This window comes from Geotrypetes seraphini, chromosome 8 (genome assembly GCF_902459505.1).
Source record: "Geotrypetes seraphini chromosome 8, aGeoSer1.1, whole genome shotgun sequence".
NCBI classification, from domain to species: domain Eukaryota; kingdom Metazoa; phylum Chordata; class Amphibia; order Gymnophiona; family Dermophiidae; genus Geotrypetes; species Geotrypetes seraphini.
This window is the reverse complement of record NC_047091.1, coordinates 176,113,810-176,126,052: the sequence shown is the minus strand read 5'-3', so window position 1 is coordinate 176,126,052 and position 12,243 is coordinate 176,113,810. Positions and strand designations below refer to the sequence as shown.

General features: G+C 45.0%; 1 protein-coding gene across 6 annotated transcripts in view; it reads left to right on the top strand.

Annotated features, from left to right (window-relative positions):
- Nucleotides 1–12,243, top strand: part of CHEK2 (checkpoint kinase 2) — a 216,846-nt gene that overhangs the window by 52,371 nt on the left and 152,232 nt on the right. For all 6 annotated transcript variants that reach the window (XR_004540432.1, XM_033956284.1, XM_033956282.1 and 3 more), the window contains exons 6-8: nucleotides 7,926–8,034; nucleotides 10,133–10,186; nucleotides 11,880–11,944. Coding sequence is in view for 5 of the 6 variants with exons in the window: in XM_033956284.1 (XP_033812175.1) it covers nucleotides 7,926–8,034; nucleotides 10,133–10,186; nucleotides 11,880–11,944 (228 nt within the window). In the remaining variant the exon portion in view is untranslated. The remainder of the gene's footprint in view (nucleotides 1–7,925; nucleotides 8,035–10,132; nucleotides 10,187–11,879; nucleotides 11,945–12,243) is intronic.

The window sequence follows — 12,243 nt, the reverse complement described above, 5'->3', positions numbered from 1 at the left end:
CATCTCCTCCTTAAGTTCTCTGAACCAACGTTCCAAGTTCCCTACCATTAGTTTGTCTCCCAGCTCTGCACTGGCCTGTTGCGTTCCAAGTTGTTTAGGCCCAGATTGATGCGCCATTTTGTCTGAGGTTGTCGGGGACTCCAGAGCATGCGATCTCGTTTTCACGTTCCCCGTTGCCGAGTATTGAAACTTTGCCAACTTTTTTCTACTCGCCATCCATTCACGAGTGCAATTCACCGACCGCTACCCTTTCGCTGCTCTGTAGAGATAGCTTATTATGCTGTCAATATCGAGCCCCTCCGGAGCTCGAGAATTAACCAGCCATGCTTCCCGGTGACGTCACTTCCTCCTTCAACTTCCACTTCTTTTGTCGGACCCGTGAGGCCATTTAGCACCAAGTCCAGGGTGGCGTTGCCTCTTGTCGGCTCTTTTACCATTTGTTCCAGGAAGCAATCCCCTAGCGCCTCCAGGAACTTGGCCTCCTTGCCGCAGTTGGAGGTTCCTAGTTTCCAGTCTATCCTCGGGAAATTGAAGTCTCCCAATATTATTACATTGCCCGTCTTGCATTCTTGTTTGATTTCCTCTATCATTTCTGAGTCAGTTTCCTCCGCCTGTCCTGGGGGATGATAGTAAAGGCCAATTTTTGTATCTGCGCTGTTTTGGCCAAGAATCTTGATCCAGAGAGACTCTAGCTTCTCTTTCATTTCCGTCGTAGCCACTTCAACAGATTCTACTCCTTCCTGAACATATAGGGCAATACCACCACCTTTCTGCCCTACTCGATCTCTTCTATATAGTTTGTATCCCTGTAGCACTGTGTCCCATTTGTTTTCTTCATTCCACCATGTTTCTGTTATGCAAATGATTTCCAACTTATCTTGTCTTGCTATTGTCTCTAGTTCCCCCATTTTGTTTCCTAGACTTCTAGCATTCGTATACATACATTTGAGTTCTCTTCGTGTTACCTTTTTGGACTTCCTACTCTTTACTGTCTCTACTGTTTCTTTCATGGTTTCCTTAACCGCTCCAGTGTTGTCTCCCTTGTTTGCTGTACGGTCATCCCCTCCTGTGTCTGAGTTGTCCCTTCCTGCCTTGTCTTCCTTATTTGCTGTGAGGTCGTCCCCTCCTGTGTATGAGTAGTAGCCCTTGGTTTCTTCATCGGGGCATCCTGTCGTCCGTGCCATCGACTGGTGGTCGACTGTCGGCTTTCCCCTATTTGTTAGTTTAAAGCCTTCTCGATGGCCTTCTTCATGTTGCCTGCCAATACTCTTGCTCCTTCCTTGTTGAGGTGTAGTCCATCCTTTCTGTAGTACTTGCTTTTTCCCCAGAATGCCGTCCAGTTGCGCACGAAGTCAAAGCCTTCTTCTTCGCACCATCGTCTCATCCAGGCGTTAATAGCTTGCAATTCCCCTTGTCTCTTTCCATCCGCTCTTGGTACTGGGAGGATCTCGGAGAAGGCCACCTTCACCTCCCTGATCTTCAGCTGTCTTCCAAGTGAGCGGAGCTGGCCCTTCATCTCTTCCCTGTCATACTTCCGTCCGCTCACATCATTTGTTCCCACGTGGATGAGCACAGCAGTATCCTCTCCCCCTGTGCTGTCTATGATCCTGGAGATCCTGTTGGCCACATCCTTCACTCTTGCTCCAGGCAGACAGGTGACGATTCTGTCCTCTCTTCCTCCTCCGGTGTGGCTGTCCACGTGACGTATAATGGAGTCACCTACGATGATCCCCATCTTCTTTATTCGGGGGTTTCTCGGGGGTCGTAAGTCCACATCTATGGTATAAGGCCAGTCTTCTTCCTCCAGTGCTACTCTTGAAATAGTTTTCGGCTCTTCAGATGGGAGGACGTCTTCCTGTGTTCTCTCCCTTTCTCCTGGTGTGTGGATGTCTCCTACCTCATCTTCGGTTTTTTCTGTGTTTGCATGGATGTCTTCTCTCCTCTCTTCCAGGCCTTCTGTCTGGGTATCCTGGGTACAGCTTTCCAGCCCTGGGATCTCTACGTGTTGCTGATGGGCTTCCTCGATAAATCTTTCTAGTTCCATGATCCCTTCGCTGGTATCGGGCTCCCTTAGCAACTTCTCCTGTATGCAGTTTTCCTCCTTCCTGGCAAGGAGTTCTTCGAGTTCCATCACAGTTCCCTCCAGCAGCCGAACTTGCAGTTTCAGGCTGTCCAGCTCCTCGCATCGGCTGCAAATGTATGCCCTAGTCCCCGAGGGGAGGTAGTCATACATGTTGCAGCCGGTGCAGAAGACTGGAAAGCTCATCTTCTGGCTTCCGTGGGCACTCATGTCTTGTTCTCCTTCTCAATTGTGTGTGTCCTGCCCTCTTGATAGCAGTCCTCCTGTTGATTGTTGGTCTTGGTTGTGTTGGTGCTGTTGAGCTGTTTGAGAGTGTTTGTCTCGGTGTGTGCTGTGTGGCTATGTAATAATAAACAAAAGAACAATAACCGGAATGTAACTTACGTATTTGGGCTCCCTGTTAGTCGGCCCAGCTTCCTGGCTCCTTCTGCAGGCTCCTTTGCAAAGGCGCTCTTGCTAAGGTGAGCGCCTTTACCGCTCGCCTTTGCCGCGCGCCGAACGGCTGTGCGCCGTTGACTCTCCTCCTGTTAAGGGGGAGTCCGGCGCTCTGGCGGTGACGCGTTGGGGGTGGGCGGAGCTCCCTCACGCTCCCCCACGCTACCGCTGGCTGCCTGCCGCTGCCTCCTGCTTCACTCCGGCTTCTCCTCTCTCCCTCTCGCCGCTGTCTTCGCCGGGCCTGCTTCCTCCTGCACCGGCCGAAGATAGAAGTGTAGCGCCGCGCTCTCCTCCTGTTAAGGGGGGGTCCGGCGCTCTGGTGGTGACGCTGGCGGTGACGCGTTGGGGGTGGGCGGAGCTCCCTCACGCTCCCCCACGCTACCGCTGGCTGCCTGCCGCTGCCTCCTGCTTCACTCCGGCTTCTCCTCTCTCCCTTTCGCCGCTGTCTTCGCCGGGCCTGCTTCCTCCTGCACCGGCCGAAGATAAAAGTGTAGCGCCGCGCTCTCCTCCTGTTAAGGGGGGGTCCGGCGCTCTGGTGGTGATGCTGGCGGTGATGCGTTGGGGGTGGGCGGAGCTCCCTCACGCTCCCCCACGCTACCGCTGGCTGCCTGCCGCTTCCTCCTGCTTCACTCCGGCTTCTCCTCTCTCCCTCTCGCCGCTGTCTTCGCCGGGCCTGCTTCCTCCTGCACCGGCCGAAGATAGAAGTGTAGCGCCGTGCTCTCCTCCTGTTAAGGGGGGGTCCGGCGCTCTGGTGGTGACGCTGGCGGTGGCGCGTTGGGGGTGGGCGGAGCTCCCTCACGCTCCCCCACGCTACCGCTGGCTGTCTACCGCTGCCTCCTGCTTCACTCCGGCTTCTCCTCTCTCCCTCTCGCCGCTGTCTTCGCCGGGCCTGCTTCCTCCTGCACCGGCCGAAGATAGAAGTGTAGCGCCGCGCTCTCCTCCTGTTAAGGGGGGGTCCGGCGCTCTGGTGGTGACGCTGGCGGTGACGCGTTGGGGTGGGCGGAGCTCCCTCACGCTCCCCCACGCTACCGCTGGCTGCCTGCCGCTGCCTCCTGCTTCACTCCGGCTTCTCCTCTCTCCCTCTCGCCGCTGTCTTCGCCGGGCCTGCTTCCTCCTGCACCGGCCGAAGATCTTCAAGTATTTGAACGTCTGAATCATATCTCCCCTGTCTCTCCTTTCCTCTAGGGTATACATATTCAGGGTTTCCAGTCTCTCCTCATACGTCTTCTGGCGCAAGCCTCCTATCATTTTCATCGCCCTCCTCTGGACCGCCTCAAGTCTTCTTACATCCTTTGCCATATACGGTCTCCAAAACTGAACACAATACTCCAAGTGGGGCCTTACCAATGACCTGTACAGGGGCATCAACACCTTCTTCCTCCTACTGACTACGCCTCTCTTTATACAGCCCAGCATCCTCTACCAATCTGGCCCTAATGCAATATTAGACTGGCCAGTGTGGGGCCTCAAACAGTTGCGCACACTGAAGGCTTTCTCTGCCCTGCATTGTACCAAAGAGAGCATCCTTCTGGAGTTTAAAAGATATAACATGAATTCCAGTGCAATAGGTGTGTCATTAAGAACATAACATAAGAATAGCCTTACTGGGTCAGACCAATGGTCTATCAAGCCCAGTAGCCCGTTCTCACGGTGGCCAATCCAGACCACTAGTACCTGACCAAAACCCAAGGAGTAGCAATATTCCATGGTACTGATCCAGGGCAAGCAGTGGCTTCCCCCTTGTCTTTCTCAATAACAGACTATGGACTTTCCTCCAGGAACTTGTCCAAACCTTTCTTAAAACTAGCTACGCTATCCGCTCTTACCACATCCTCTGGCATCGCGTTCCAGAGTTTAACTATTCTCTGAGTGAAAAAAAAATTTCTTCCTATTGGTTTTAAAAGTATTTCCCTGTAACTTCATTGAGTGGACAAGTGGGTAATTTCCCCATTGCCACTAACTCTCAGAAGGAATCAACTCCGGATTTTTTTCTGTGATCCTCTCTTACTTCACCGGGGGAGCTCTACTTCTACCTGCAGTTTTTTTTTCCTTCTGCATGCTAACCTGCAGGAGTGTTTTTGGTTCTGCTCTCCTTTTTTCTGTATTTGGCATTTTTCAGTTATTTTTGCCGGTTTCAGTGCTTGGGGCTTTCCATCTTCAAGGCCAGCTCTGCCTTCATGGAGACGAAACAGACTGAGGTCTGCAGCTGACAGGCCAATCCCTTGTGGTACCTGTTGGCCAGCCTGCAAAATTGTTTTTGAAGCTTGGGGCTGTCTACGCTTACCATACCTCACCTACTGCTTAGCAGGAGTTTGAGCACAGTCTGTTGGGCATCTGTAGGAGGCTCATCGGTGTCTCACAGGGTGCTGGCTATGTTTTTCACCTCCCCCTTCCATTTGTGGGTATGGGAGTACGGTCAGACATTGAGTCTGACTGGCAGCCTGAATATCAGCAATGGAAAGGAACTTCTAGCATGAGGCAATGATTTCTTCTGAGACAGGCTGCAGCACATTTCCAGCAACAAGCACAGTGAGTAAGGCTGTAACAGCCTGTGAGAGAAATTAGGGGGGGGGTCTAAAATTGCAGTTTTGGGGAGTTTTTGTATGTTCCCTTGTGTTCACCCTCCTCAAAAATTCTATTTTCGCTGTTTTTTAGCTAAAGTTATTTTTGCAACTTTTGGCATCAAAATCTGATGGTGGCCATCTTGGATTTTTTTTTTTTAGCAATCTTTTTTTTTTTCCAAAAGTTCCCTGCAGCACCAAATCAATTCTTTTTATCTCAAACCTTATTGAGATGGAGTCCTTGGGCTCTTTTACCACTAATCCATGCCAGAATTGCGCACATTCTGCGCCTCGGGAACATCTGTGCACCGCGTGCTGTACTACATGCAAAGCAGAGGTAGGAGATGCAAGCTTAGCCTCTCCTTTGTTTTTTTGGTTCAAGGAAAGGACAGCTAACTTGATTAGGTGGGCTATTCTCTTTTCAGTTCCTGGAAACAGTGACCGTTCTGCTCGAAAGAATGTGGAAGCTGCAGAGCCCCAAAAAAGCACAAATTGGAGTCATCTTGGGGTGACTCCTCGTTCCTTGGTTCAGCTTTTTCTTCAGAATTCATCAATTTAATGTGGAAAGTTTCCAAGTTTATTAGTTTTTAATATACCGACCATCAAACAAATGTCTGGCTGGTTAACAATAAAATTTAAAAAATAGGAGAAACAGAAATATACAATGATAGACATTTAAATAAAAGAAGTGAACATAGATGACAATAACTGGACAAACTTGAAGGTGAGGGTGGGGGGGAAGGGAGGGAAAAGTTACATAATTGAGAGGAGAGGGAGATAGTGGGTTTGGGATAGTACATAATGGATAGGGTCACTTTGTTGAGCCAAATGGTAGCTTGGAGTATAGAAGAAATAAGAAGAGAGGAAAGAAGAGAGAAAAAAAAAAATGTAAAGCGAAAGAGAAGAATTGAAATATGATTAATCTAATTATTGTTGAATGCAACGCGGAATAGAAAAGTCTTTAGGCTGATTTTAAATTTTATTAGCTGTTGTTCATCGCGGAGGTGTTGTGGTAGGGAATTCCATAGCGTAGGGGCAGTTACTGCGAAATTTATTTTCCGAGAATAGTAAGAATCTTTTAGGGAAGGAATGAAGAGAAGTTTTTGATCTGTTGATCTAAGAGTGCGTGGGGAACATTGTGGAATGAGAAGTTTATCAAGGAATGAGGGTTGGTGAGAAAGTTTTACTTTAAAGGAGAGTAAGATGATTTTGTAAGTAATACGGTGAGTGATAGGGAGCCAATGAGCCTCTTTTAGAAGAGGGGTGACATGTTCGAATTTGCCTAATTTGTAAATAAGTTTTATTGCAGTGTTTTGTATCAGTTGTAGACGTCGGATTTCTTTTAGGGGGAGGCCGTTAAAAAGAGAATTACAGTAATCTAAGTGAGAAATAACTAGGGAATGAATCAGAATATTAATTGAATCAGTTTCTAGGATGGAGATTAGTGACCGGATGATACGGAGCTTAAAAAAGCAGATTTTTACGACCGAACTAATGTGGTCATGAAAAGTGAGATCCCTATCAATGATGATACCTAAGAGTTTAATTTTGGTTTCCATTTGTAATGGGATTGATTTAATAGAAATTGTTCCCAATAATGATTCTGATGTTTTGATAGGAAGAAGGAGTCCACGGGATTTATCAATATTGAGGGAAAGTTTATTTCTCCTAAAGCAGTGTTTCTCAACTCGGTCTTGGAGTACCCCCTTGCCAGTCAGGTTTTCAGGATATCCACATTGAATTTGCATAAACTTGATTTGCATATACTACCTCCATTATATTCAAATGTCTTTCGTGCATATTCATTGCGGATATCTTGAAAACCTGACTGGCAAGGGGGTACTCCAGGACCGAGTTGAGAAACACTGTCCTAAAGCACAGACTTCCCACGCTTAGGACTCAGCACATCAGGACACAGCCCCTCATGGGTTTTCTACCTCAGTCTTACTGGATTGCAGTTGAGGTGTGTCTACATAAAAGGAACAGGAGGACACTTAAGGGATAATTCTCTGAGGAACCACCTAGATTTAGGTAGTGAGAGCCCAGTGTAAATGAGATGCTCCAGCAATTTACATTGCTGATAGGCAGAAACTTATCAAGCACTATTCTGTAAGTGCACACCAATACTCAGTGATGGGCTTTTTTCATATTCTAATCTGTTTGTGTCTTTAATAATCTAGGCACTAGATTTACAGCAACTCTCTGACGGGTGGAAGTGCTCATGCCTAATATATTGGCTCATATTCTATAAAGAAGAGAAGGCATCTACACTTCTCCCTCCGTATTCGCGGGGGTTAAGGGCAGAGCCGGTCCGCGAATATTAAAAAACCGAGAATAATATTTGGGCCGGTTCTGCCCCCCCCCCCTTAAGCCTTACCTGGCGGTCTAGCGGGTTTTCGGGGTTTTTGGGGCAGGAGCGATCTTCCCATGCTCCTGCCCCATGCAGATCGCTCACAGGAAATGGCTGCCTTGAGCTCTCGTAGTCTCTCGAGTCATTTCCTATGAGCAATCTGCATGGGGCAGGAGCATAGGAAGATAGCTCCTGCCCCGAAAACCCGCTAGACCACCAGGTAAGGCTTAAGGGGGGGGGCTTACAGGGCTAAAAATAACCCAAAAATTTAAATGGGTTTTTGGGTTGAAAACCACAAATAATCAAATCTGTAGATACGGAATTTGCAAATACGGAGGGGGAAGTGTAATTTTCTTTACAAAATAGGCTCCAGATAGGTGCCATTTTATAAACTTATGCTCTTACTGTTTTAACAGCAAATGTGCTTAACAGAAAATATTTGTGGACAGTTAAGTGGCTGCCTTTTCACAAATATCCCACCTTTTTATTTTTCTATTAGTGGTGCCTGTGGTGAGGTGAAATTGGCTTTTGAAAAGTCTACCTGCAGGAAAGTAGCTATCAAAATAATAAATAAGCAGAGATTTAGGATAAGCACCTCACAGAACACGGTAAGTGTACATTTGTTTAGGTGCTGTTTGAGTTATTTGAGTTAAGGCTGCAGTCGGAACAAAGAGCCAAGTTTGTGATCAGAATGTGATGGAGCCGTAGTAGGCCATAAAATTTACTTTTTTCTAGAGCATTGTTGTCTTTGCAAATGTGCATTGCTTCCTGTGGATGCATTAGTACCTGTAGATTCTTTGAAAAGTTGGGGAAGTGTTCTAGTGAATATTGGCAGGTCAATATTAAGTGGGAGATAAGAGGGTAGGCTGTATCTGGATATTCAGTGGTACTTACTGTATATACTCGAATATAAGTCAAGACCCCCATTTTCCCCTCAAAAAGGAGGAAAAATGGTTGATTCGAATATAAGTCAGGCGGCTTAATATTCAAATGTCCTGCCCGGCTCTGCACCCAAGTGTGGCTTCATATCCCCTGCTTGTCTCCAGAGAACACTGTTGTGCTATCTGGTTAGAATTGATGGGGGAAAAAAAGCACGAACTACAGAAATTCTCACCAATAAGTACTTTGTTAGAAACACTTTTTTCTGTTTTGAATACATTTCCAATATATAGAGAATAATCAAAACCTTACTTTTCAAAAAATTTATCCAGATATCTTAACCCAACCTTCCCCCTCCTCCTAGATAAATTCTCCCCCAAAACCTCCACTTAAATAATCTCTTCCTCCCCAAAACACCAACCAAGTATTCAGATCCCTGAAATGTAACGAAATCTTATTTGTACTCTAACTGTAATCTATTTGTTATATCACACAGTAACGTACAGTCAATTTAATATCCAATTTGCAAGTTCTTCCGGAATTAATCCAGCTACCTCTCCTCCCTTGTAACCAAACACCCCCCCAAAAAAAACAAAACTGTTGTAACTTCACTGGAAATGTCCAGTTAGCTCTTTTGTAATCCGCCTTGAACTGCAAGGTATAGGTGGAATAGAAGTCCCTAATGTAATGTAATGACTTATCTCGGAAAGTGGTCCACTTGATCCCAAGAGCTATCTTTGAAGGCATGTCACTAACCACGTCCTTAAAGCAGGGTTGCCATGCATCACTGTGGGGGGGGGGGGGGAGGTTGGAGCAAGAACAGGAAAGTCAAAATGACAATGGTGGGAAAGAGACTAATTTAATAGAAGTACCTGCAAATTTGGGGGGAGGGGGAGTTGGTTGGGTGCATGCTTCTTCCCTCCCACTTCAAACTATGCCTTGACTTGTTTTGCTCCCTGCATGCACTTGTGATTCTGATTTCTTTTAAGTGTGATGACTAGCCTTCCCCAGATAATTCAGATACCAATCTGATGCAGATGTGTCCTTTGGGTTGGCTGTGAGGATGTCTGTTCAATGATGTCTGTGAGTTTACTGTCGGAGGCTGTTTGTGCTGTCTCCCAAATTCAAGTAGGGCATAAAGAGGACACAGTTTAAAAGCCGTTTTCCCATGTAAATGACTACCTGAATAAAAGGGCTAAGAGTAACGTATACATGTTGCAACATAACACATGAACTCTTACACTTACTTTCCAGGAAGAATAATGCATGTAACTTTTGCATTTTCCAAGGCACATGTGCTTTTTGGTTGGGGTTTTTTTTTTTCAGGGGAAAGTTTCTGCAGAAGAGTTGAGGGCTGATCTGTGTGGATAATATTGTCCTAGGTAGCTTTCAAAAAGAAACCATATGCATGTACTTTGTGAATGGTGGAAAGTCCATGGATAAAAATATATGTGGACTTACCAAGTTCTCATGTTCTGAAAATTGCCTTTAATGAATAAAAGAACTGATCCCAGGAAGTATAGTTACTTGCTGGATCTTTTTTTGCTTGCTTTGATTGATTGTTTCAGGATGGGCTAATCTAGAACTGGTTGTACTCCATTGCAAGGGTAGAACCGTGATTTTGCTTTTCTTTGAGAATTTATTGCAATAGGGTAAAGCCAGGACTCAAATCAGCTTGTCTTTGAAGGAAGCCAATAGGTTTACTCTACAAGAATGACAAGTAAGCTAGCTCTTTTGGCTCTGCTTTGAATTATCCTGCTAATTTTCACTTTGTATTGGTTGTAATGTAATCTCACAGATACCGATCTCTTAATTTTTTAAATGTAGAATTCAATTCTTAATGTGGACACAGAAGTTGAGATTTTAAAGAAATTAAATCATGTGAGTATAATTTAAGAAAACATTGACCTTTATGTATGGTTTTAATTAGTTGGCCTTTGAAATGATCTTAATTGCGCTTATGAAATTCTGTGTCTAATCTCATATTCCAGTGGTCTCAAACACGCAGCCCAGGGGCCACATGCGGCCCGCCAGGTACTATTTTGAGGCCCTCGTTATGTTTATCATAATCACAAAAGTAAAATTAAACAGTTTCTTGATCACATGTCTCTTTAGCTATAAATGACATTATTATTAAGTCTTAGCCAAAAGGAAAGATTTATAAACTACAAAGAGTTTTATCTCATACAAAATTGTCATTTCTTTAATAAGACATTAACTATTTTTTTTCTGAGGCCCTCCAAGTACCTACAAATCCAAAATGTGGCCCTGCAAAGGGTTTGAGTTTGAGACCACTGTCGTATTCCATTATTTCTGTGCTAGACCAGTCCAGGACAAATGGGTTATGTCCATCTACCAGCAGATGGGGACAGAGAATAATTAGTCCCAGCACATTAAATTTTAAGGGTATCGTGCAGCCTGATATGCTCAGTATTTTTTTTTGTCTCCAAGCGGATAGTGGATGGATCATGCAGCTCTTTCTTGGTGCTCATCTGGTTGCTCCTGGCCTGGTTAATTCCAGGTGGCAGTTGAGCAGGGGGTTAGGCTGGTCATCTTCTCTCAGGTTATAGTCTGAATTTACTCATTGAGCTTGGATGAAAGCCAGAGGTTCTGGGTCCCTCAGCTTGGGTGACATCTGGTGATGCTGGGTCACTCCCCTCCCCCTCCAGCCCCACTCCTGACCTCTGAAGTAACTTTGGAGTGTGAAACGAAGCAAAGGTTTATTACTACCATTACTTATTTCTGTAGCGCTACCAGAGGTACGCAGCGCTATACAGAGTCACGAAGAAGACAATCCCTGCTTGAAGTAGCTTACAATCTAAACAGACAGGACAAACAGTATGCCATGGATTTAGTTAATGGGAATGGTTAATCTGGCTAGGTTTTTATGGTATACGGTGCTATTTCCAAGAGCAATTGGTGGTTTTTTTACACTTCAGATACATTGAGTGTTGATGTCTTTAAAATCTGGATATTTGACTTAATAAAATTTGCATTGACCAACAATTCCTGTGACATCCAGAGACTATTGTTCCACTTTTTTTGTCTTGGACTCGCCAATATTTTTGGAACAAAGGTCCTATCTTTTGTTGTTGCTCTGATGGAATATAGTGAAATAATTGTACTGGTGATTTGGACAGATGTTGAGTATCCTTCTTCGGTGCTCCGCATACTGAGTAGTCAGAGTTCAGAATTGGGAATGTTCTTTTGGGTCCCTTATCCTTTTGGCCAGCCAGATTTGGGATGCATTTTTTTCACATACTGATAAACAGAATGGCAATATTTATTTAAAAAATTTCTTGCCCGCCTATCCCTAGGCTGTTTATAAAATACAGGGACATACAATAATTATGCACAAACAACAGATACTCCAATTTCAATTACCTGACATGGCCAGCCACATATCAATCTCTGATTAAATTAGAACAGAAGCCAGGTCATTTTTTAGTAATTCTTTAACTGATATGTCAGTGAAAGTTGGATTCTAGCTGTTTCTGACCACATACAAATGAACTTTGCTTCAAAGTAATTCTACTTTATAAAGGACAATTATTTCATTTTTTCTTCTTTTTAGCCCTGCATAATCAAAATAGAAAACTTCTTTGACACTGAGGATTCTTATTTCATTGTTTTAGAATTGTAAGTAATTTTTAAAATTTCATTTTTATTTGTAGTGTATTTTTCCATTGTTTATGAAAAGTTTGATCTCCGGAGACAAGCAGGGGAAATACAGGCACACTTGTTGGTGAAGTCCTCTGACTAGGCCTGAGTGTCTGGTGCTCTCCCCTAGGTATAGTGTTTTTTGTTTTTTTTGTTTTTTAACTTACTGAGCATGTGCAGACACCTTGCCTTCTGAGCTCCTCTCCCTGCTTAGTCAGTTTTTTCTTGACCGGGCTCCTCACAGGTCGCAGCTCTCCTCTCTCCTTGCCTCTTCAGAC